At 43.8% G+C, this 24,810-nt stretch overlaps 1 protein-coding gene across 2 annotated transcripts in view; it reads left to right on the top strand.

Moving 5' to 3' along the window:
• Positions 1–18,063, top strand: part of ACVR2B (activin A receptor type 2B) — a 100,490-nt gene extending 82,427 nt beyond the window's left edge. For both annotated transcript variants that reach the window (XM_065628963.1, XM_065628964.1), the window contains exons 3-11: positions 1,054–1,163; positions 2,516–2,667; positions 3,776–3,919; positions 5,548–5,691; positions 6,589–6,737; positions 10,323–10,437; positions 12,025–12,163; positions 14,746–14,876; positions 16,429–18,063. In XM_065628963.1, the coding sequence (XP_065485035.1) occupies positions 1,054–1,163; positions 2,516–2,667; positions 3,776–3,919; positions 5,548–5,691; positions 6,589–6,737; positions 10,323–10,437; positions 12,025–12,163; positions 14,746–14,876; positions 16,429–16,623 (1,279 nt within the window). In that variant the 3' untranslated portion in view covers positions 16,624–18,063. The remainder of the gene's footprint in view (positions 1–1,053; positions 1,164–2,515; positions 2,668–3,775; positions 3,920–5,547; positions 5,692–6,588; positions 6,738–10,322; positions 10,438–12,024; positions 12,164–14,745; positions 14,877–16,428) is intronic.
• The last annotated feature ends 6,747 nt before the right edge of the window (positions 18,064–24,810 follow it).

Here is a 24,810-nt window from a genome sequence, read left to right as displayed (position 1 = left end):
CTTGGCATGGGTTCACAAATGAGTAATAATGTCAAACACATATGATTGTTTTGCTGCTTCCTCCGAGTGGTCAAAGGAAGGAAGTTATGCATATAATTTAGCTGGGCTTCAGGAAATAGTTTGATACAGTTCTCTGCAGAGAGCAGCTCTGCAACCCTAATCGCCAAAAGCAGAAGGTAATGTAGCAAAGGGTGGTGGGGAAAGGAAGTGGGTATTTAAGAAAGGGAAAAAAATGACTGCTAGTGCGCTGCAAAAATCACTGCACGTCTCTTTTGGCATTGATCTGTGGGAGAGGGAGGATGTGTGGAAGTGGAGTCGATCTGATCCGTGGCCATCCCCTAACGCCTTGCACAGTGTGGAAGGAAACCTCGGTGCTGCGAAGGCTGCAGCGCTACCTGGATAAGAGGCAAATAGGGAAAATGAGAGCTGCAACGTGATTTTCTTAAAGCCTTTTGTGCGGGAATAAGTTTTTTAAATGAAGGGGAGATGGCACTTGAAAATTAAACTTTAAAAGCAAAACAAAACCAAACCATGCATCCTCCCTCCTGCCCACAGATGGACTGTTGTTGCTGCTGGCGTCTGGTGCCTTTCCAGCGTGTAGAGTTAGTGATGCTCAAGGCTGTGAGAGCAGTCTGAGCTCAGCCCTCCTCCTATGTGCTTTATGGCACAATCATTAATTGCACGATCAAATGCTCCTCTCCCCTGACAGCATACATACGGGCTGTGGGAAAGGCGCTGTTCAGGGAATGAGGCATCTCCCTATCATTTTTCTGCTTCTCATTCAGTTAGCGGCGGCGGTGGCTGTTATTTATTACTCGCCATCTAATGCCTTCAGTACATATGGAAGCATTTGTTTCCTTTACGGTCTTTTCAAGGATCTTTGCTATCCACTGGGGTATTAGAGGGCCAGGTTGTTTTCTGTAAGAGGAGAGTGCTGATCTGTGCAGCACAGCAGCAGGAGAAGGTGCGTGGAGAAGACGATTCGGGGCAGGAGTTGGCTGATGTTGGTTTTTCTGTTCCCTTCATTGCCGTGTATGTCCCTCCCTGACGCAGGCAGGAGTGCGTAGCCACGGAAGAAAACCCTCAAGTGTTTTTCTGCTGCTGCGAGGGCAACTATTGCAATGAGAAATTTACCCATTTGCCTGAAGTCACCGGCCCAGAAGGTGAGTGACTGGTGTGGGTGGGGAGGGAGAGTCTCTTCTTCTGGTGTTCTCGATGATTTTGGGTTGCTGGATGTTGGGCAAAAAAATATATCTGACAGGACACGAAGTACCATTTTGGTTACAAATTCCAGAAATCTTTCTGCTGGGGTTCTTTAAGGATAGTTTTTTAAGGTTGCTTCACTCTGCGGGTAAAACGTGCTATACCAACACCTTGGATACCATCAGTAAGGATTAGGTTTTCTTCATGGTGTGCCCTTAAAAAACCAAAATCCCACACAGGGGGAAGAGGGCAGAGTGATTTATACAGCATGGATCAACTCAAACTCTTAAAAGGTGTTTGACACCTTCTTTATTAATTTTCATAGACCAAAGGTCTCCAAATATCTTGGAGCTCAAGGATTTTTGCATGCGATTGGTCTTTTCTTGGTCTGGGGATTGAAAGGGAATGTGTGTGTGTGAGAGAGAGACCTTTCAGAGTTTGCGGATATACTTCAAGGAAGAAAAGTAATAGCAGGTCCTTCTTCAGAGGCTAATAGAAAAATGATGATTCTTTTAGCTGTAGGCTTGCTGAAGTATGATTCAATAAAAATTATTAAAGAAGGTGGGTCTTTTCCTTAGGATGGTTTCTTTTGCTCTCAACTACCTGCCTTTACTGAGATGTTCCAGTAGACTGTTATCAGATTTTCCCGGGCTTTCCTGTTAGGTTTTTTATTGTTTACATGGGTTTTATTATCTCCTGTTATTAATGTACCCGTGGCAACCTAGTAGCAAATATTCTTTCTCTCACAGTTTTTTGTTTAATTTGGCAAGTCTTGTTATTTTTTCCTTCTGTCTCCAACATAGCAACATGGCTCCATTTAGTATTCCCATTGTTTGTGTCTCAACTGCACTGATGTAATTTGGAACAAGAACTACTGTGGGAATAGTGCATTTGATTGTGGCTCCGGCAGCATTTTACTAAAAACTGACATCTTGTCAATCACTACAAAAGGCAAAGCGGTGCTGCAAGGGATTTCGTGCTTGCTTAATGCTTTCACGAGGGTTAAGAGGAGGAAATTTTCTGCTTTTACGTATCCCAGCAAGAAATGCCCATTTTAAATAAAGGTCAGGCGGAGGCTCAGCTTCCAAAGTGTGGTTTGGACCATTGTAGCTCCATTAGTAAAAGCCATATGGAAAAGAGTGAACCGCGGAGCCTCATGAATACTGTTGGGTGTGATGGGACATGCCACTAAGTATTGTCAGCTTTGGAGTGGAAGGCAGGACGGGGTTTGGTTGCATCTGGCCGTGTAGCTGACAGTGCTGTTACGCACCCAAAGGGTCCTTTCCCTCGTTTACCCTCTCTCTTTTCTCAGTCATATACGAGCCGCCGCCACCAACGCCTTCCCTGCTCAACATCCTGGTGTACTCACTGCTCCCCATCGCTGTCCTCTCCATGGCCATCCTCTTGGCCTTCTGGATGTACCGTCACCGCAAACCTCCCTACGGTCACGTCGATATTAACGAGGTGAGGGAGAAACCGGGGGCTTTTCCAACTCGTTCGCCTGTATTTGGACCTTACGAAAGTTACGGAGGCTGCTCAGTATATGTTCACATCCACTTTTCTTCTCCGTCTTTTTGAAGTTGATGGCACAGTTGGCCTCCATGGCCCACCCTGTGAGGCTGGTGGGTTTAGATTGGGGTTATCACCATGTCTGAGATTCCTAAGGGATGGAGTTGCACAGCCCTGCTCAGTGGCCACCCTTCCCCAAAAACTCTCAACCCCCTTGCCTGATTTCAGCCAACTTTGCAGAGGAGCAGAGATCACAGAGATAATAAAGTTCTTACCTATGGGGTGAGGGGAGATGCTTTCCCTGTTGAAGCTCTTTTACGAGCCATCAGAGAATGCATGCAGGAGGTCATCCTCATGGCCCAAAGCCATCGGGAACTGGTCTTTGCTTGCTCTGCTGTGCCCTGAGCCTTCTGGTTTCTTCTGAAGACCCGAGCAGTTACCTCTCCCTCCCTCCTCTGCCCATTACAGCCCATACTGTGAACCTTTCCCATCTGAAAGCAGAGAGGACACAGCTCCAACCTCACGCGTCCCGCAAGGTTGCGTTGTTCTCACGGACAGATGCAGAGTTTAAATAGATACGATCTTTATGATGCTGACAGACCTGTTTACTGCCCATTGCTAGGGTTATGTGAAACATGCTTAATGAAGTGCAAAGCAGTGGGAGGTTTTAGGTGTAGCTGGCTGCTGGGTCACAAAGATCAAAAAGTCCTTACTTTTGGCAGGAGGTAGCCTTGATGTCATCCATGTTTTACAGCCCAAAATAGTTTTTGCTTTGAAAACGTAGGAGAATTCAGGTTTTGCCAGAGCATAGCAGGCAGTAGTTTGACAGACAAAGTGACACTTGGAGGCATAGATTGTTATATGTGTTCTGTACAAATAACCTACAAAGCAAAATAGGGAATTTTGGGCTGCTTTTGCTGCAAACAGTACACCTAAATAATTTACATTAAATAAAATGTTATTTCTTTATGCCTCTTTCCTCATATAAAATCTTTCCATCCCTCCCCTCCTTTCCATTTTCTAGTCCAGTTTCAGCTGATGACAATGTTTTTCTCTTGTGCAGGACCCCGGCCCGCCACCCCCTTCTCCCCTGGTTGGCCTAAAGCCTCTGCAGCTCTTGGAGATCAAGGCAAGGGGCCGCTTTGGCTGCGTGTGGAAGGCTCAGCTGATGAATGACTACGTAGCAGTGAAAATCTTCCCTATTCAGGTGAGAAGTGCATTGCATTAGGTTCTCACTCATTTGGCTTCCTCACTGGTGCTGAGATGCTCTAAGTGCCTATGGAGGTGTTTTTAAGACAATAACAAAGATGCATTTGGACTCTCCTGCTGGGGAAAAAAGTTCAAGGACCCTCCTTTCCTACACTTTCCTCTGTGTTATGTAATTACCAACTGTCTACTATAGTAGTAGTTGCTGTAAGAAGGCCAAAAACAAGCACATTTTGAAATCTACAGGGTATTTTAACTTCACTGCAAATCGTAGAATTATAGAATAACTTGTGTTGGAAGGGACCTCCAAAGCTCCCCCAGTGCCACCCCTGCCATGAGCAGGGACATCTGCACCAGCTCAGGTTGCTCAGAGCCCCGTCCAGCCTGGCCTGGGATGTCTCCAGGGATGGGGCATCCACCACCTCTCTGGGCAACCTGGGCCAGTGTTTCGCCACCCTCAGTGTCAAAAATTTCTTCCTCATGTCTGACCTGAATCTCCCCTCCTTTAGTTTAAAACCATCGCCCCTTGTCCTGTCATAACAAGCCCTTCTAGCAAGTCTGTCCCCATCTTTCTTATAGTGCCTCTTCAGGACTGAAAGGCCACAATAAGGTCTCCCTGGAGCTTCTCTTCTCCAGCTGAACCCCCCAGCTCTCTCAGCCTGTCCTCCCAGCAGAGCTGTTCCAGCCTCGGGTCATTCCTGTGGCTCCTCTGGCCCCTCTCCAGCAGGTCCGTGTGTGTCCTGCGCTGAGGACCCAGAGCTGGACCAGCACTGCAGGGGGGTCTCAGCAGAGCAGAGTCCCCGATGTTACAACCCAGCACGGCAGTGTGCAGCTGCGACGCCCAAAATGCACACAAAAGACCAAAGCCTCTGCTTTGTGTGTCCTGCCTGGGTAGATTGTAAATCCAGACCTGAGCCTAGCAAACAGTTTGCAGCTTACAAAGGCGCAGCCCCGGTGCTGTGACAGCTAATTGCACTGCGGCGTTTCTGTCAGCTCACATCTTCCGCTCTAGGAAACCTTTGAACACTCCTGACTTGACTCTCGAGGAATTGCAGATGGAAAGTGTAAAGCAATCAAAAGTCAAATGAAACAAGAATGACTGAAACATCTTTCTGCTTCTCCGCTATCTCCTTCTTTGTTAATTTTTCACCCCGCATTTGCTGTCACAGCGTTGCTAAAGGAGATTTGCACATCCTCTGTCCAAGCCAGCTGTGACCTACTAGTAAATATTCAATAGGGCCTGGATTAGATTTTGCAATGGTAACAATTACAGCTACAATGCAGATCTGGGTGCTGTATGCACAGGCTTTATTCTTGCAAGCATCCTGAGGAAATCTTGACAAATCTTATTTCTCAGTGAGGCTGGGTTTGTATTTCTCCGTGCTCCCCACACATGTTCTTTAGAAATAGCCGAGGATAATTTTGGGGAAGGGAGACTGAGAACAGCCACTTCCAGTCTTTCTCCAGCATCTACCCTTTAGGAAAACAGTCTCATTTTGAAGGGATACATCACATCCAAACGCTGGAGGATGGTATTAAAAGGAACATGAGCAGCTCTGACTGAGCTGAAGGAGCTGTTTGCTTTAAAGGGAAGTGTGATCTTTGATGGCGCGTTTCTCCCTGCTTTAGGATAAGCAATCTTGGCAGAGCGAGAGGGAGATTTTCAATACTCCTGGCATGAAGCATGAAAACCTTTTGCAATTTATCGCAGCAGAGAAAAGAGGGACAAACCTAGAGACAGAGCTCTGGCTGATCACAGCTTTCCACGACAAGGTAACGTATCATTGCACCTACATTTTGGGAAGGCAGAGAGGCGGCTGGTCACGAAGCAGCAAGATTTGGTGTCTAATATTCTCCCAGAAGCTCCCCTGTGATCTATCCAGTCCCCGGTGAGCCATGGCTCAGTGGTAGCTGAGAAGTGCTCTGGCTCCCCTCCTTCAAAGGCCCTTCCCTTAGCTTTCAAGGCTTTCTGACACAAACAGAGGATTAATGAAGGTGGGACCTGGGGAGAGACAGAGGCACAAAAGGCCACAGCTCATGTAGGTGTTGGTCACCATCTCTTAACGTGTGTAGACGAGCACAGGGGAGCCGGGGACCGCGGACCATTGCGGTCCCAATTCGCCCCTTGCAGATGGGCTCCGTGTTTGCTTTTGAAGCTCGGGGCGTAACTCCCCCGTTTCATGGATTGCTTTAGTTATCAAACATGACTAACACTTAAAATAAAACAAACACACACAAATCCGGGGTTGAGCCAGCAGCGTTATCCCTCTGTTTAATCCAAGGCCTACTGAGTCAATCATTGCCACAACCAGCTGATACGATGCATCATCTTCTTGCATGGAAGGCTTTCTCCTTTCTTGAGTTAGATGAATTGCTCTGTTTTGAGATTATTTTGTCCCTTCCTTACCTCCCTCTCCATTCCCTGGCAGATTAGTAGACTTCTTTTAGAGATCCAGATACTTTCTGTGCTGTCAAGGGCTGAGGATGCATTAACGCTTACTGGTTTTTATTTCTTCTTCTTTTATACTTTCACTAGTGATTTTTTCCCCCGATGAATCAAAGTTTCAGTTTCTCAACCACTCATTAAAACCATATCCTAAACTGACGAGGTGGTACATATGTCACATAGCAGGGTCTGCGATTAAGAACATACGATGTCCTGTTTTGCAGGGCTCTCTGACAGATTACCTGAAGGGCAATATTATCAGCTGGAACGAGCTCTGCCACGTTGCAGAAACGATGGCTCGTGGCTTGTCCTACCTTCATGAAGATGTCCCTTGGTGCAAAGGTGAAGGACACAAACCTGCCATAGCACACAGGTACGGCCACTTTTGTTGATGCAATTCAAGTGGTGTGTTCGGATGTTTTTAGGCAGTAAAAGCCTTTTAACGCAACAAATCCTATGCTAAGACAAGATTTTTTTTCAACCACGTATAAAACGGTGAAGGCCAAGGAAGTGTCTTGTCTGTGAAACAGTCGGTATGGTTGGTAGTGGTTTATGGGAATGTCTGAAGGGTAGGAGCTTCCCTCTTCTATTGACTCTTCTCTGACATGTAGTGGGAAGGGAAATCCTAATTGCTGCAGAACCATTCTTTGAAAGGACTGTGCTTGATAAATCACATTATAATCCATGTATTTCTGTGTCCATACCAAGATTTGGACCCTATTTTTTCCCTAAGCGTTTTAGACTGATAACTCTGCTGCGTGCCTTCCCACAGAGCTTTTGATCATTAGGTAGGAAACAGAGAAACTGCAGAAGTGCAGAAAATGGCTGCTATTTATTTTTCAATTTATAGTGCCCAAATCATTTCAGGGTGCTTACGAGAGACACCAGAGCAAACACTGAGGTCCTTCTGAGCCCTCTTGGCACACGCTTCAACCCACCTGGGTGGCAGCACTGTGAGGACAGCAGGTATCCAGAAAGCCGTGGGTTAAACCATACTTATCGCAACGATACTTGTTTTAGCCCTTCTCTGCAGCCCCACATTGCTTGCCCTGCACTAAAGCATCGCTACCGAGCGGTTTGCTGGTGGCACAGCAGGATGGGGGGAGTTTTCCAGAAGGGATTTATGTGGGCTACGCGCCGTAATCCGCGGTCGTACGTTCTCACCACCCACCACATCTCATCTAGGAGGGGCTTAAACCCCACATCCCGCTGCAGCAATTTGTACCTGAACTAGCAGGGCTGGCTGCCTGTATGGCGAGATAATCCCTGTTCTTGCAAGGGTGTCCCTGCTCCCAAAACAACCCCCCTGGCGGAACCTGGAGGAGAGCTGGAGGCTGTTGAAAGAGCCTGCAGCTGCCTTTGTGCTGCTCCTGGAGCTGACCCCTGTGTCCCTGACATTTGTCCCTGTGGAATAAAGGCAGTGGTTTATACATGGAAATTCCTGAGGGCGGGGAACAGAGAAAGGCTATAGAAAGGCTTTAAAGCAACAGATCGTGCTCATTAGTGTCCCCGTCCATTTAGCAAATGATAAAAGATGGAGAATGCACCATTTGTGTGAACTTAGCACATAACCTAACAGAAGAGGGATTTAAGGACACGAGGGATTTCCCTTGGATTACCCCACTCCTTTTAGTTTTATAATTTTTTTTAAAAAGAAAGCACCAAATACATTTTAAATTTGGGGGTGGGTGGTTTTGAATGGCTTTACACAATGTATGCGAAGATGCTGGGGTTGCCAGGTGGGACTCCCCGAGTCGCTGCTGGGCAGGGATTCAGCGAACTCCTTACAGGCCCCCACATTACAAGGATTAAGGTTATGGGATTCCTTGTTGGTGCAAAAGTGCCCCCACGTGGAAGCTGAAAATAAAATCTGCAATGTCCGAATCGAGTTCACGCACCCATCGTTCGTAATCCGCTTGCTCTTTTATTCCCTAGTTTCAAGCATTACCTGGAAAAAGATATTTTCTTCTTCTCAGGCCACTTTCCTTTAGCAGTGACCATTTTAGGGTGGTCTGAATCATACGGTGTTAGTTGGAATTCTACTTGGCATGGCTCAGATCAAGGATATACCCCTGTCTTGGATATGTTTGCATTGCAGCTCGTACTTGCCAGTTCAAGGCGGTTTGTGGAAGGAAGGAAAGCATGGAAAAATGGGGAAATGTACGGAAATAGGGTGGGAAAAAAGGAAGCACAAAGGGAAATCCCAGCATCAAGTATCAAGATGTAGTAGTTAACTGTCGCATGCCCAAAGGGCAGTGCGGGTGAGCAACAGCAGCGAATGCCCAGACAATAATCCTGGTTTAAATCTCATTTCACTTTGAAAATGTATCATTCAGGCCACTGTCTAATAATGTCTCCGTGGTCCTTGTTGAGCCATTGTTTTGCAAAAACCTTGTGTAAAATCTGTACCGTCCTGGAAGGCGTAATCCCCCAATGCTGACCGAGCAAAGGCGTTTATCTATATCATTAGATGATGACGTTTTTCTAAGCCTGTGGGGAAACTACAGTGTGGAAGCAGTCTCTAAGACAACAGGTATTGGGTAAATGGTGTTTTTCTGTATAATTGAGGGGTACAAATGTTTTGCAGGCTCCAAAAAACTGTGCTGTGTCTCTAGAAACCCTGTGTGTCCCCTTTCTGCTGGGGTTCCCTGGCTGTATGATGCTCTCCAGCTTCGCAGCCTCGTCCCGTGTCTTGATCCTCAAGCCAGAAATGCCCATAACGCTGTGTTTAGCTTAAAAAGGAAAAATCCTTTTTCTGATTTTTTTTTGGGGGGAGGGGTCTTGTTGTGGGTTTTTTGTTGGTTTTTTTAAGCTCAGAATCAGGGGCTGGTTGGTACAGGATGATTTTTGCTCGTGGTGCTTTGAGCTGGTGCTCTGGCATCCGAGGCCGCAGCGAGCAGCCCTTCTCTATGGTCCAGCAGTTTCTCTCTTCCCAAAGACTTCTGACAGGTCTCTCTAGTGCGGAACAATTGTATCTGCCCTCATTAATTATTTTGTGCAGGCCTGCAATGTCCTGCAATCAGCAGGGTCACTGAGTGAATTGATGATAGGGAAATTATAATGCTGAGCATACAGGACAATTGCCATCTGCTGTCTAAGGTCTGTAATTTAATTAGATTGCCAAACATTCCTTTTCAGATGAAAATGTGGGAAGCCCAGGGAACAGGGTTTGACTGGGTAGGCATCTCGGTGTGACCCTCCTCCTCCCCTGCTTTCCAGCCCCTGCAGATTTACCTGAACTGCACGGGACTGACACAAATGTCCCCGTAAAGCCACCTTCAAGCACAGAGCCACCATCTCCACTGCAAATGCTTATACCAGCCCATCAGCTGCCCGGTGTGATCCTGACAGCTTGTCATCCCCTTCCCTGCTTGTTTCCCAGCCCTCCAAATTCTCCAGAGAAGATCAATCCAGCAATTAAAACATAAGTTTAATAGATGACTATGGCAGAATCTGTTGAAACACATAGTCAGGGTGAAGAGAGTCACACCAGCATCTGCTAGTTTCCAGGAAGATCTAATTTTGTCAATGGGAATAAACATCCTTACTAGGATAAAGAGTAAATGCACCCCCTTAACCTGTCTTGTTTTTGTTGTTGGGAGTAAAAAATATAAGTAGTACCCAGAGGTGGGGGTCCACAGAGCAAGAAATGGTGCCTAATAGTGCCTGCTCTAATTAAAACCTGCAGTTATGATGCCCTCTTCCTATCGCTCCTTGCTTTTATTTTGAGCTTAATTCACCGTAGAGTCTGTTTGACTCTGCCGGGCAGCACAGCCTCCTGGGTTGTGTTTTAGGGATGCGGGTGGCAGGGAGCAGCCAAATTTTCCAGCGCTGACCGTGCTGGGCAGCTGGGGAAAGGAGTGGGAGCTGATTTACTGGGGGCTGCTGAGCCTATAGACTTACAGCGTGGTGTGCTGTAATAAACCCTTCCCAAACTTGCTTCTTGGCTTGTCCGTAGGGACTTCAAGAGTAAAAATGTCTTGCTGAAGAACGACTTGACAGCAGTGCTAGCCGATTTTGGACTAGCCGTACGGTTTGAACCTGGAAAACCTCCAGGGGACACTCATGGACAGGTAAGCATTATCTTTAACAATAACATTTTTAAAAGTTGAGCTTGTCATAGGTTCTCGGGGCGGCGGGGGGTGGGTGCGTAGTTTGTATAGATATATTTAATTCTCTTTGAGATATGCGTTTTCCACAAAAGCTCATGCTCTAACATAAATCCCAGGAGCTGCTTTGATCTGGGTGAGCGGGGAGAGCGCTTGGACCCTCCCGACTGCTGGGCAGGTGGAGCCCCCGGCCCCAGGGGCAAGCGACTTTTTCCTTCAAACATGGGACTTGCTGACTCTTTATTGTCTTGGTATTAAATATTAATACTCCTAAAATTATTCAGTTATTTTTAAGGATGCAGCCAGGCTGGCCGTTTGGGTGACCTGTAGCAATGGCAGATCTCGCGAGCTGGCTCTGCGCTGCATAAACAATTTACAATGTTTTTACGGGTTCTTAATTTTCTGTCTTTGCGTTGCGGCGAGCGGCCCCTTGTTCTGCTCTCGTGCCGGGGCACAGCAAGGCCAGCATCCCCTCCATGTGCCTCCGGGGTTTTCTGAATTCCTGTCTCCTAAGCAGGCTCCCTTCTTTGCATTTATCCCAGAAGGAGTGAACACTTTTCTAGGTTAGCCCTCCCCCAGCTTTCCTCATTTTTGCCACCTTTTTTTGGCCTTTGCTGGTATTTTGCATGCCTTTTCACATCCTGGCTTCCCTCTGTTCTCACTGCCTCAGGTGACAGCAAGAACAGATGAAAAATTCCTAAAGGAAAAGATTAAAGGCATTTAAATTCCCTTGTTAAAAAGGTGCTTTATCCCTTGGGCTCCTCTCCATTCTGCTACATTATGGGCTAGAATTCTGCCATGTATATAACCACAACTAAATGAGGAGCTCAGTGTAGTTCTACCTCAACTAAACACAACAAGATAAACACTATAATGAGGACTGATTCCCCTCAAAGCGAGAGGGGATCTTTTCCAAACCAGATTGTGGCAAGCAAGGGCAGGGTAGACTTTGCAGGGTTCATGCTTTACCACTCCTGCGTATACAGACTTGTTTTATCTAGGGCTGTCAAACCAACACCTTTTCCTACCGTTTCAGGATATATCAGTTTTACTCTTCTCTTATATATTTTTTTTTAATTATTATTATTTTTTCCTTTTAAGGAAAGGGGATTGAACTTTCAACGACTAGGATAACCAAGTCTGACTTGACCTCAGGGTGTTTTGTGTGTCTCCAAAGACAGCATTTTCTCATGCAGCGTGTGCTGACGGAACAAGATGCGGTGGGACGTGGGGAAGGCAGGATTTCATCTGTACTCACCGTGCCGCACTGCATTTAAATTAGACCCATAGTGTACGCTGAATGAATATCACACACGTAGCCGTGCGCTTTGGCTTTTTCCTTCAGGTAGCTTATCTAGACTCGAGTGATCTTAATGAGAGTCGGTGTCAGAGAAAACATCTCCCTTTTGCTTGTTTTTCAAGTGAGGTGCAGCTTTAGCAGAAGTAGCCTTAAGGCTAATGAAACCAGCTGTCATTCATCTCCAGCCGGCGGACGCTGACGGGCCCAACTGGAATGTAACCTGAGTTGTGTTGGTTTTTTCTTCTCTGTAGGTGGGAACAAGGAGGTATATGGCTCCCGAAGTGTTAGAGGGAGCAATCAACTTCCAACGAGACGCCTTCCTGAGAATAGACATGTATGCAATGGGACTGGTGTTGTGGGAGTTAGTCTCCAGATGTAGAGCAGTTGATGGTAAGAATAAAGATATTTTCTGTCCTGGAGGAGGGCTCTGTTTCAGTGTCATTTAGCTGTCTAAAGAATGGGCCTGGCTTTGTTTAAGAAAAAATAATCATGGATAGTGTATTTTTATTAAGCAGCTAAACTGGTTTTCGCTTGCTTAGTTTTTAACATAAGCTGTCACTCTCTGTGGAGAATTACCTTTGTAGCGTTGGAGTCTCAAAGTGTTAACTGTGTGCCCATTACATTGCAAATGGGCTGAGAACTTGGAGGGTGAAGGAGAAGGTGACTCCTCTATCAGTGATGAGTGTCCCTTAGTCCTGAGCCTGCTCTGTGCTGCTCTCCGTGGGACTCTGCGTGCCTGTCCTTGACCAAGGCAAGCTTTGAACGCTGGAGAGGAGCTGTGTGCAGCTTGGGCTTGGCTCTCACGCCTGACTTCTGAAGGGCAGTGTGGTAGCCTGAATGGAACCCCAGAAGTGAAGCACCGTGATGAAAAAATAGCAGGAACACAGGGATGGAAGGATCTTCCTGGGTCAGCAAGTCCATTTCCCTGCTATCATAAGTTGTTAGGAATTAATCTTTGACTTTTGCTGATCAAGCCCTCTCTCAGCAGTGGGCTGTTCCATCTACAAGTTTGGAGGATCTCACTTTCTCCTGAGTGATCCAAAAGAATGAGCTTTCATGGTGTCCCTTTTCTCAGAGTTTTAATCCTATGATGCTGCTGCAAAATGGGGCATCATTTCTGTCCAAATAGCACTTTTGTTCCTTGGTGACATCCTTGCCATTTGCAGGACCTTGCCCCTGGTTAGGGAAGCCATTGTTTAACTGTAGTAGCTCCAAGGCTGTTTGCTCCAGCTTCTTTCCTCTTGCATAAATATGGGTGCTCTGGACTGTCTATCAAGTTCATAAATTAATAGTACCTCACCTGGACTTCAAATATTTTTGTTAGTATTGCAGTAGCACTGAGGAGCTTGATTATAATTAGGATGTCTGCATAGGCTTGTGGTAAGAGGAGGTGTTCTCTTCAAAAAGTTGCTAGTTAAAGGTAAAATGCCAGAGGAGCAGGAAGTTTGGAGCACAGTGGGGTGAAACAGTGGTACCCAGATCACTGCAGGTCTTTGTTAGATGTAGGAATAGTCCTTCTCTGTTGAGGCTCCCCCAGATACCCACTTGGATTTTTGCCTGTCATGTTTGTGATCTCTTTCCAACTGTTCTCAGGCAGCAGCCGGCCAGGATGCTCCAGGTGTTGTACACGGCACCATTAAATCAGAGGAAAGGCTTCCTTTGGGATGAGAGAGAGTTTTGCTGAACCTCATCTGCACTTATAGCTCAGAAGTGATGTTGTGTAAATCGCGTCGCCTTATTTAACAAATCTGCTCCATCTTTGTGGTGAAAATCACATCTGCTGGCTTCAGTGACCATTAGCCCTAGTCCTGATGTGTGGAGCTGAAAGGCAATGAATGTAACTTCAGACACAGAGCTTTGACTCTGTTCCAGTTGTGGTATAGTTGGTGAGGATGGTTTGGCTGGGAGATCACCAGTGCAGCTCTTCATAGCCTTGATTCCTCCTGGAGGAAGAGGAAGGGAAGGTCATGAGCGTTATTGTGCCATACATTGTAATGAGTGTTTCAGTTTGGTTTAGTGACCGGCATTGTGCCAACAAGAATAATGATAACCAGTTTTAGGTTGGTTTTTTTTTTTTGAGTACCTAAACGTCATGTTCTTGGTGTCACAGTTCATGACCAGCTAAAGTGCTCAGCTCTTTTATTTTAGTCTGGAAGAGCCCTCTTGAAATATCTCTGCTCTTGAAAGAGATCACTCTTTGCTACTGAGAAATCACAAGTGATGCCGCAGAGCACCCTGAGAAAGCCCATCAGTTAAGCTGGGCTGTGTTTGTGAGCATCTACGCATCGCCAAAGGCCGAATGACGTTTCAATAAGCAGAAGTTATTCCTACCATCCGGCGTCTGTACTGGTACTCACTTGTCTCGTTCCCATGGCCCAGGGCAGTTCACACCCATAGCTGGTGTAACTAAAGCATTCAGAAATCATTTTGCATTCAGGAGCTGGTACTTGGGACAAGTGCATCTGGCTCCAGCATGTCAGGGCTGACTCAAACCCATGAACAAGCCAGATTGCAAAGCAAGAAATTATAAGTGTTGTATATGCTTGACCTTGCTAGTCAGTGCCTAAAATAAAATCATGACCATGCCGAAACCTTTCTCTGGGTTATTGTGTGTTGAATTGCTATGCTAAAACGTGAGGAGGAATGGGCTGATTTGCTCTGTCTGTTAAAATAAAACATGGGCTACCCAGCAAGCCTCCTCAAGGAGAGCGATGCGGTCGGGCGGCCCAGCAGAGGGTTCAGATTCGTAACTCGACAAGGTGGAAAATGTGTGGTCAGACAAGCAGCGGGGACAGCAAAGTCCACTGCGCGGGAGGAATGTAGATCACATTTGTCTGCAGTGCCACGTGAACTTCAGGTTTTGCTGCGGTGGGCTGAGGTTGCTCTGGAGCCACAGCTCATTCATGCACAGGGAGGACACGGCTCTGCAGAGGACATTTCTGTAGTAACCTTGTTCTCCATGTGCACTTTAGGTCCCGTGGATGAATATATGCTGCCTTTCGAAGAAGAAATAGGTCAGCACCCATCCCTTGAGGACCTGCAAGAAGTGGTGGTTCACAAGAAGATGCGCCCCGTGTTCAAGGATCACTGGCTGAAACACCCTGTAAGTCCCTCATGGTTAACGTGGAAATTTTTTGTGTGGGTGTGACAAGGAATGAAGGATGGGGTTATACATCACTCGTTAGTTTCAAAGAGAAGTCAGTGCCAGGGAATGAGGAGTGGCTCAGCACCTTCATGCTCCCCTTTCCATTTGTCTCTTGTATTTAGAGTATAAACCAGCTGATTAAAGTCAGCCAGCACTCAACGTGGAGCATGCGGTGGTTTAGTAGGACTCATTTAATATGATGAAAGAATGGAAAATAAAGTCCCTTTCATTAAGAAACGGAAAGCGATCCATACCATCGGAGACGCGTTCCTCACAAATTAGATAGCATGCAAGACCTGAGCAATTTTTTGTGGAAAAATTAATTAGACTTGAAGGCGAGCAGACAATGAAGTCCAATGCAGTGTGAGTTTCCCAGAGGTAGATCATTTCAGGCTCGTGGTTTTAATAGAAGAGGTGATGTATATTTTTTTTTTTTTCCCCCGGCTGGGAAACTGAGTAGATGATGAAATCTCACAGGGCTTCAGTAAGAAGCTAAATACCTCTAATTTGACAAAACTGCCACGATTTTGGCTAAACTCGGGTGCACTAACTCATTGCCTAGAAGTCCAGGAGGGCTGTGGGTAGTAGATAACGATGAGTGTTCCAGTTTCTGGGTAAGCAGGGTTCAAGAGCTGCGCTCTTCCAGCAGTGCTGAATTCAGTTATTTTGGGGATGTCTACGGAAGCCACTGCAAACAAAGCAGCGATTTCATAGTAACCAGTACGGTGCTGCCAGCTCTCATGGTTTTACCATGGGAATCGTAATACTTGATGTTTTGTCTTTTAAAGCTTCAACTGTTCACAGAATCACAGAATGTCAGGGATTGGAAGGGACCTCAAAAGATCATCCAGTCCAATCCCCCCGCCGGAGCAGGAACACCCAGATGAGGTTACACAGGAAGGCGTCCAGGCGGGTTGGAATGTCTGCAGAGAAGGAGACTCCACAACCCCTCTGGGCAGCCTGGTCCAGGGCTCTGTCACCCTCACTGAGAAGAAGTTTCTTCTCATGTTTAAGTGGAACCTCCTGTGTTCCAGTTTGCACCCATTGCCCCTTGTCCTACCATTGGTTGTCACCGAGAAGAGCCTGGCTCCATCCTCCTGACACTCACCCTTTACATATTTATAAACATTGATGAGGTCACCCCTCAGTCTCCTCTTCTCCAAGCTCAAGAGCCCCAGCTCCCTCAGCCTTTCCTCATATGGGAGATGCTCCACTCCCTTCAACTGTTGAATCTCAAGATGTATGTTGATATTAAAAAAGTACTTTTGGGGCTATGAAAAAAAAGCAGGATGTGACCAAACCCTACAGCTTGAGAAAGCAGAAGCTTAAGAAAACCTAAAAATGCACATTTAATGTAATTTTTAAGGCTAATCTCATAATTTGCATACCACAGAGAAAATATTATTAGTTTTTCTTTGGAGCTTTAAGCATACCTCCCCGTCCGCTGCAAGGACGGTGTTTTGTCCAGACGTTGTTGCTGAGGGTGCTTTGTCCCCCCTGTTGTCCGCAGGGCTTGGCGCAGCTCTGCGTGACCATCGAAGAGTGCTGGGACCACGACGCGGAGGCTCGGCTCTCGGCGGGCTGTGTGGAGGAGCGCATCGCGCAGATCCGCAAATCCGTAAACGGCACTACCTCGGACTGCCTCGTCTCCATCGTGACGTCCGTCACCAACGTGGACTTGCCGCCCAAAGAGTCTAGTATCTAAGTTCCTGGTTCACTCTTGTCTTTCCGGACTCAGTGGATTTAAGAAAAAAAAAAAAAAAAAGGAAAAAAGGAAAAAAAAATACACACAAAACACAAAAATCCAACAAACACATGAATGCAGCTGCTATTTTATCTTGACTTTTTATTATTATTGTTATTATTATTATTATTATTATTTTGGATTGGATCAATTTTACCAGCACATTGCTCTACTGTATTAAAAAAATGGACATTTCAGCAAGCATTCAGGTGCCGACTAATGAATGCAGAAAAGGTGCAGGTACCTCAGAACCTCAACAAACTCACTTCAGTTTTTTTTTTTATATTTTATTCAGTTTTCTGGTTTTCTCTTTATCGGTCTGTCTTCTGAGCGGAGCATCTGTGACATAAAGGAAAACCACCAACATCTTAGAAAACGCAATGCTGCAAACTGTGGAGGAAACTTAAGACTGTTATATAAAGAATACACCTTCCTACACCTTCCTCAAAAGGATTTTTTTCCCCCCATTTTGTTTTGGTTTCGGGTTCAGTTTCTTTTTTTTTTTTTTTTTTTTCAGAAGTGAGCTTCAAAAAAAACAGCAGATGTGTCTTTTACGGATCTAACGGGTGTCATTGTAACACGGAAAAAAAAAAAAAAAGAAGTAACTGGGCAGAGAATGTTAATTCTTGATGGTAGAATTGAAGGGGGAGTGTAGAATAGGGGTGGGGAGAGTGATGTTGGACTTGGCAGCATTTGGGGAAACATCATTTGCTATGGAGCTACTTCTCAGGTAACCATTAGAGGAGGGGAAGGACATTTCTGGGCAGAGTATTAACAGCTGGAGCGTATGGAGAAAGCGGAGTTAAAGAGCCAATTGCTGTAAACAAGGCGCTAGATCTTGCTTCTGCCAGTATCTCGGGTTTGGGTGGTAAAAGAACAAAGCAGAACTATAATTACCTTTCATTTTTTGACTCCAGGTACTAATGAGTAGGATGCTTCTAAGCAGAGTCATTGGAAGAGGTGGGAAAGTGCATTCTCAGAAGCACTTTGGTAAAATACTGGAAGACGGGAGAACTTTTGCATCTTGCTCTACGTGCAAGTCAGTTCAAGAAATTTGGCCTGGGAGCTGATTATCCGTCAGCCCAAGCTACCGGTGCAGGTGGTGAAAAGAGGAAAAGTGCAAAAACTGGCTCTATCTTATCTTTTAAATTATTTTTTAATTTGGGGTCGGGGGGTGGAAATACCTGAGCGGGTGGCAGGTGGCTCCTGTAGCATCTGAGAAGCCGATGAGCTGCCCGGTTGCTGAGCAGCCGCCGCGATTATCGCAGCATCTCTCCGACTGGTCTCTTCGATGCCGCTTTCTCCTTACTCTGTGACAAAACTCAAAATTACGTCTTCAAGTGGTGCATATTCTAAAATACCGTTATTCTTGTTATGCCATAAACTTGCTCTAGTCAGTGAATGTTCCTAATGCTGCTGATTCAACATTGAGATATTTTTTTAATTTGCAAAACATGCAATGTTTAAAAAAAAAAAAAAAAAACCTAAAAAAAAAACCCACCACAAAATACACATACACGTTACGTGGCTTCCGAGGTTTAAGCTGAAAAAAAAAAAAAAATTAAAAACTTCATGACCACAGACCACCTCAAACCAGAAATACCTCAGAATTTTCTACTTGTATGAGTTTTATTATATATTTTGTTAGTTGTGTTGTCTTGTAGTAAGTATATTTTAATGTAAGTTGGCTTTTATGACAAGGGAGTTTTAAAAAAAGAAAAAAAAAAAAAGAAAAAAAGTTCCAAAATCTTTTAGGAAGTGCTACCATTTTTTGTTTGTTTGTTTTATAAAGCACCATTGTAAATAACTGTATACAGTTGTAGAATAACTGCCTATATAAGGTACCTGGGCATTATTCACTCTTATTTGTGAAGGCTGTTTTCCATTCTGTGTTATTTTTTTGGTCTGTTTTAGTGAAAGGACAGTACATCTTCTTTTTTCTTTTTTTTCTTCTTCTTTTTTTTTTTTTTTTTACTTTGAATATAACATGAATTCTGTGTATTGCTAGACTGACAAAGTTACATCCATTGGATGGCCAGAACTTCTAAATTTTTCTTTGCATTAAGCCAAAATGCAGTCCTGAACTAATCACCCTGTAACGAAAATGTAAAAAGTCTGTATTATATAAATGAATTGGACTTGTTGCCACTGCCAAATTGTCAGCGTGCACCCTTGCACAGATATAATTTATTAAGCAAGCAAAATTGCTAATTGGAGAAAATACAAAGAAAATTGAAATATATTTCTTGAAAAATATAGCTTTAAAACCCAGAGGTCACAAATGAGGACGCGGTCCTTTATCTTGAAGAGACATTAAGATAATTGCCTTAATTTGTCTATCTGAATAAAGTCTTAACCTATTCTTTCAAGTTACTGAATGTATATTGCATATGAGTGTGTACACACTTGTAACTGTATTTCCGTGTGTAGGTTTTGGAAGTTTCTGTTTCTTAATGTGCTTCTGTTGAGAACACCTGAACAAAACCAGGCAGAATGAGCCCATTTGGACCGGGCTGATGGCCCCGGTGATGTTTGGCATCGTTGGGGCCGATGCCGCAACACACACCTATGCTGAGCATTAAGCGCGTCGGTCGCTCTTCTGGCGTCGTGACATTAAGCGCTTAACGTTGAGCGTAGTCGTGCAGGTTTGCAGGATCGGTGGCTTTCATGTTTAATACATTTCTGCACTGAGATTTATATAAAAAACGTGAGTATGTTTTAGAAGTGAAGTGATGTAAGGGTTGGGGTGGAGCGTAGAGCAGTTGGGATTGAGTGAATCTTTGTTTCGAGGTGAGTTTGCTCCCATTTCTCGCGAGTGGGAGCCAGCTCATGTCGCTGTAGAAAGAAAAAGCTGTACTGTCTTTTAACTGTTAATATCTGTTTGCTGTTCTGGATTTTTTTCCTTCAGCATGATGTATGATGGCTAAAACAGGCTTATTACAGCAGTTGCTTTTTATCCCGATTTCTTTAAGAAGCTTTAAAAGTATTTATTGAAAGTGCCATATGATTTTAATAGGCTATTAGACAGTCTCTGAAATGTTCTCTTTTGAGAAAGCATAAACAAAAATTCTCCACGTGTAGCTTATCTTACTGTTGGGAACTGCGCGACCGTACAAACTTTGACCAAATCTTGATTGTAAAGTGCTACATCTTCCCTGGTGTAATGGTTCCTTATAGATCATCTTGTCAACAGGATTCAGAAACTTGATTTTTAAAAGAATTTCCAAATTGTGTGTGTGCTCAGTTAGGAATTTTAAATGTGTGTAGGTATGTATGTCTTGCTATTGCAGCAGAGAAGGAAATCCTGAACTTTTGCATATTTACAGATTTGTACCAGTTTAGCTAAAGCTGTTCTTTTAGACTGGTATTTATTTATTTTATTAACAAAGACAAGCTCTGATGAACTTATTGGTCTTTCAACACTGGAGCTGTCAAGCAAGTAGCTTCCTCACCATTAATCTAGCGTTTGAACTCTCATTGACGCCATGATTTTGGTTCTGTTCAGTACTGCAGAGGTTTTTTCCAAGTCAGTAATCAGGCACATCCATAGGCGTAGCTGTAATTAGCAATTGTGGCTCTTTTCCTCTTAACGCTCACTTGAATGTGACGGGCACAACACCTTTCTCGTTACTTCCCAAGCACTAAATTTCACTTCCCATTCAGCTCTTCAAACACTTTGCTGTGGAATTTTATTGTTGACTTTCCTCTCTTGTCTGGCAGTTCTTGGATATGCCGGATAAAAATTCTCCTTGACTTTAGGAACCAGGGTTCCCATCTGTCTGGTGTAACTCCCTTTAGGAATTTATTGCACTGGCTGGGCTGGTTTCCTAGGTGGAGAAAGTTTGAGTTCACATTTTGAAACAGGAAATACCACAGGAACTAAAATTGGGGGGGTTTTGAGATGACAGAGCTGTGATGTGCTGATGAAACTGCATTAGTATGGCAAGGCTGGAAAGTGTATGTGGCTCAAGTTAAAATATACATGCATATTGTAAGAGATGGCTATAAACCAGTCTAACCATCTAGTTCAGTAGTATTAGGCTTATTAATTACGATTAAGGATTTTAGCTAGTCCTGATCATCAAGTTTTCTCTGTTTAAAAGAAAACTACTTTTTATTCTGCCTCGTTCTTCAGCTGAAATTCTCTTACAGAATATACTACGCTACATAAAGTTACACCTATGGAAATGCCAAAATTTTTGTGTATGTTTGTTACGAAGAGAAGGTCCCTCAGTGCTCCCCAGTAACTCCACTGCATTTTACGTGGATCTCCTGCCTCGCCGCTGTTTCCACGTGAAGTTGTTGGGTTTCAGTTGAAGCAATTGGGTCTGCTCAGTGCAATGTTGCTGGGGGGTATTTCCAGGTTGGCTGGGTCAGGCCTCTCCATTAGGAATCCTGATCCCCCGTAATATCACAGCACAGAAACCGGAGAACACACGTTTTATTCCTCTTGTGCTACTTTGGAGGCAGACTGTCAGAACTTGCCCTGTTTTGCAGGGAAAAGATCTGGTTTCACTTAGTATGGAAAAAACCTCGTATTGCAGAGGAAGGTGGTGGTTGCTAACGCTGCGACAGTGCTGGTGTTGCAGTCCTGTTCAAGCCACACTCCGCTTAAGAAGTCACTAAGCAGGAAGTGTCCCGCTAACTATTATCACTTTTACATATAAAATATTGGTTTGGTAACATTGTAAATAAAATAGACTATATAATAGAAGAAAATAATGACATTTTTACTTTTTTACTTTCAGGAAAAAAAGAATATATATATATTTTAGTTACATATACAAACAAAAATTCTACATTGTGTGAGAATTCTTTTATACCACAAATTATTTTTGTATGTCTAATATGTTTCTGCAGGGAAAAGGGAGAAATGTCTGTGTACACACAGCAGATAAATAAATAAATATATAAAATGTTTAAATTACATGTGCACTACGTCAAAGTCTAGAGGATAGAACAAGTTTAGCCTGAAACCAAGTTCAGGAGCAAGTTTGGATGTACTTGGACATGCTTTGAGGATGGCACTGAGTATATGTTTAGGTTATCTTGCATGTCACATCCCTTCTGCTAAAGATGCTTATTGCTTTCCTGTGACCATCTTCAGTTTCACCAGGAAGTTTTTTTCACGTTTTCATGCGAGTGTCCGTGTGTGAGCCGCGTGTCTTTTGGCGTGTGCAGTGATGCTGCAGTGAGTTGTGAAGTCAGGATGTTAAAGAATTTACCGAGACCAAATAGCCGGGCTGATCTTGCTCGCTGCCGTATCCGTTTATAGCAGCTGCGTCTGCTGCATTGACAATATGATCTGTAAGGAGCTGTTGCCCGTAGAGTCTTGATAAAACCAATTCCCAGAAGTTCCTTCTCTCTGAAGCGATACAACTAATCAGGCTTCACCAGAAAACGCAGATATGTGCTCTGTGTTCCCACTGTCAGATTTTACAGTCTTGGTCGGAGGCACTAAAGAAAAGGAGCGCTGTCATGTGCGAAGTCCTACTTAGAAAAAGAGCATTGCAAATTTGTGCAAGCAATCCAAGGTATTCTAAAAGTATTAACGAAAAAAAGGTTAAAATGTATTATTTTCACTTAAGCTAACTTTTCCCATTGAACCGAAAATTCACTCCCATCTTTTTGGTTCCCTTAACCTTGTCAGTAAGAGTTATTGAAAAAAAAGCTTTAAACCAAACAACCCATTGCGCTACCTTGAAACCTGTTTGACAGTTTGCCTTTTGAATATAGTGCTTCAGTGACTCCGAGCAGGCTCCTGCAATTGCCGAGTCCTGCGTCCGTGTTCTGGGTGAAGTCGTGTCCCTGTGGAAGCCAGAGGGAGACTTGACATCCAGTTCTGTGGGACCAGGAGTGCGCGTGTGTTGCTGGAGTATTTTCTGGTCCCTCACTTAACATGGGACTTCTTTTTTTAAACTCTAATTTTAAGGGTGACGCTCGGTTCCCTGACTGAGGTAGTAACCTATCGAGTAAGCAGTAATCCTTTTTGTCCAGACACTTCCACGGAAAGAGATCACACTTGCGTTATGTCCACCCAGCTGTTCTGAAATGTAATGCTATTCTGTTGTGCCTTTATTTTTCCATGTAAAAGCAACTGCTGTAAACTTTTCTTTTTCCTTTTACTAGTTTTTTCTGCCTGAAAAAACACTTTTCATTGCCCAGCTGTTATTTCTGGATGCAATCTGTGATCCAGGTATTTCAAGAACCAATTACCTCAAACCTCATGTTAAACAGTGTTGCTATCTGGATTCTTCTTGATACTACAATATTGTAACATACACAAACAGGAACCTTGCTATTTATGGGTGTTTATATATATGTATCATATACATACATACACGTATCTCTATGATACATATATGTAAAGTGACCCCAAGGACTGAAGGAAAAAAGCAAAACTTTTGTTTTCCACCATTGAAACCAAAAGGGCTTCTCTGAAGCTCTATAATGGCATTGTGCTGGATATATATCAAGAAAGCGTTTTCTGAAAAGTGCTTCCTTTGTTAGCCTTTTATTTCAGTATTTGAATGGGGCAGATGATGTGATTAAAACACTTATTTCTGCATTTTTGGGCCCATTTTGAAGCAGAGGCCTCTTAATCTTTCCAGTTGTTAAAAAAAAAAACAGAACAAAACCTCAGTGTACAACATTCCAGTACGGTTAGTATTGCAAAACTTCAGCATGTCCTGGGAAGACTTTACAGTGTCTCTTTTTTCTGAAAAAGAAGGCATTGGCAGTACTTAATTCAACTTTTCTATTGTTTTGAGGAACTGAAGTTTCACCAATAACCATCAATTAAAATCCTAATTCAGTAGTGACTGGCATCTCTGTATTGCCACCCCTGTTAAAAACAAAACATCAAAACCAAAAACTCCAAATCCAACCCAAACCAAAAATCCAACCATGGCAGAGGAGGAGGAGGTTGGAGCATTTCAGAGCTCCCGAAGGTGGACTTTGCACCAGAGCAACTTTGTGCACAGCAAAAAAACCCTGTCTTGGCAAGACCTAGAACCTGCCTGGCCCTTTTTCCAACCATCTTCTCCCAAGAACCTTCTCATAAAAGCAGAACTGCAGCCACGCTGGCTTCTCCTTAACGGTGCTTTGCTGAAGAGAATTCTGTTCAGGATAGGGGATGGGAGGAAAATGTAAAAAAAAAAAAAAAAATTAGACCATTCTTTTCAGTAATATTTTAGTCTACATGTTCCACTCCCTATGTTTTTAAAAAATGTATCCATTTAGCTGATGCAACATTACGGTCTGTATTTTACTTGGACAAAATAGTAGCTTTCCAATCCAAATAGTAATGAATTTACAATTAGTAGTGATTAATTACTGGTAATTAATGGCTAGTAATTAATTATTACTACAGGAAGAAAAGGAGAGGTTTCTCTTTCCCCTTTTTTTCCTTGACTGTCTGATGTTTTCGCGGCTATTGACGGTTTATGATTATCTTTGGTAAGTCATTTACAAAAGTACTAGAATCTCCCAGATGGAGGCATTTTGCAATGCTACTGGCCTTGCAATGGAATAACTACAATGCAAAAGGCGACCTGCTGGTGGATGAGAACTGAAGGAGGTGGTTACTGCAAACTAAGTAACATTCTTGACCTCGATTCTATGCCCTGAGTCCGCACAATGCCATTGTCAATCTGTTCCAACTATCTGCTTATGAATTCTGCATGATCCTCATGATAGAGTTGAAAGCCTGATCTTTCACCTGTTAATGTTTTTCATGTTCATCCTTGAGTTTGACAAATTTTATACTGTAAAGTTGACTTAAGTACAGTTTGATGTCAATTCTTGTGGAAAGAGCTTTCTGCATGTAACATTAGACACATACAGTTAAACAACACAGCATAGTACACAACTCACAAGAAAACGTTTTGGCACCAGCAGAAAGAAATCTCACCCTAACCATTCGTCATTTTAAACCATCTTATTGTAAGTTTTACCAGCTACTTCTAAATTTGTGCTTTATTTAAAGAAACAAAAATCCTAAGACTTGTCTAGCGTAGTGAAATATGTGTATATCAGTTTTAGGATAAATAGTTAAGTCTTATTACGCTGTGTTACTTAACTTGTATATATAGAGTATACATAAGAGTTTGCAGTAACCTGTTTCTCCAGGATTTCCAGTTTGAATGG

Source organism: Caloenas nicobarica, chromosome 2 (assembly GCF_036013445.1).
Source record: "Caloenas nicobarica isolate bCalNic1 chromosome 2, bCalNic1.hap1, whole genome shotgun sequence".
In the NCBI taxonomy this organism is placed as follows: Eukaryota; Metazoa; Chordata; class Aves; order Columbiformes; family Columbidae; genus Caloenas; species Caloenas nicobarica.
This window is presented reverse-complemented; position numbering and strand designations above follow the sequence as displayed.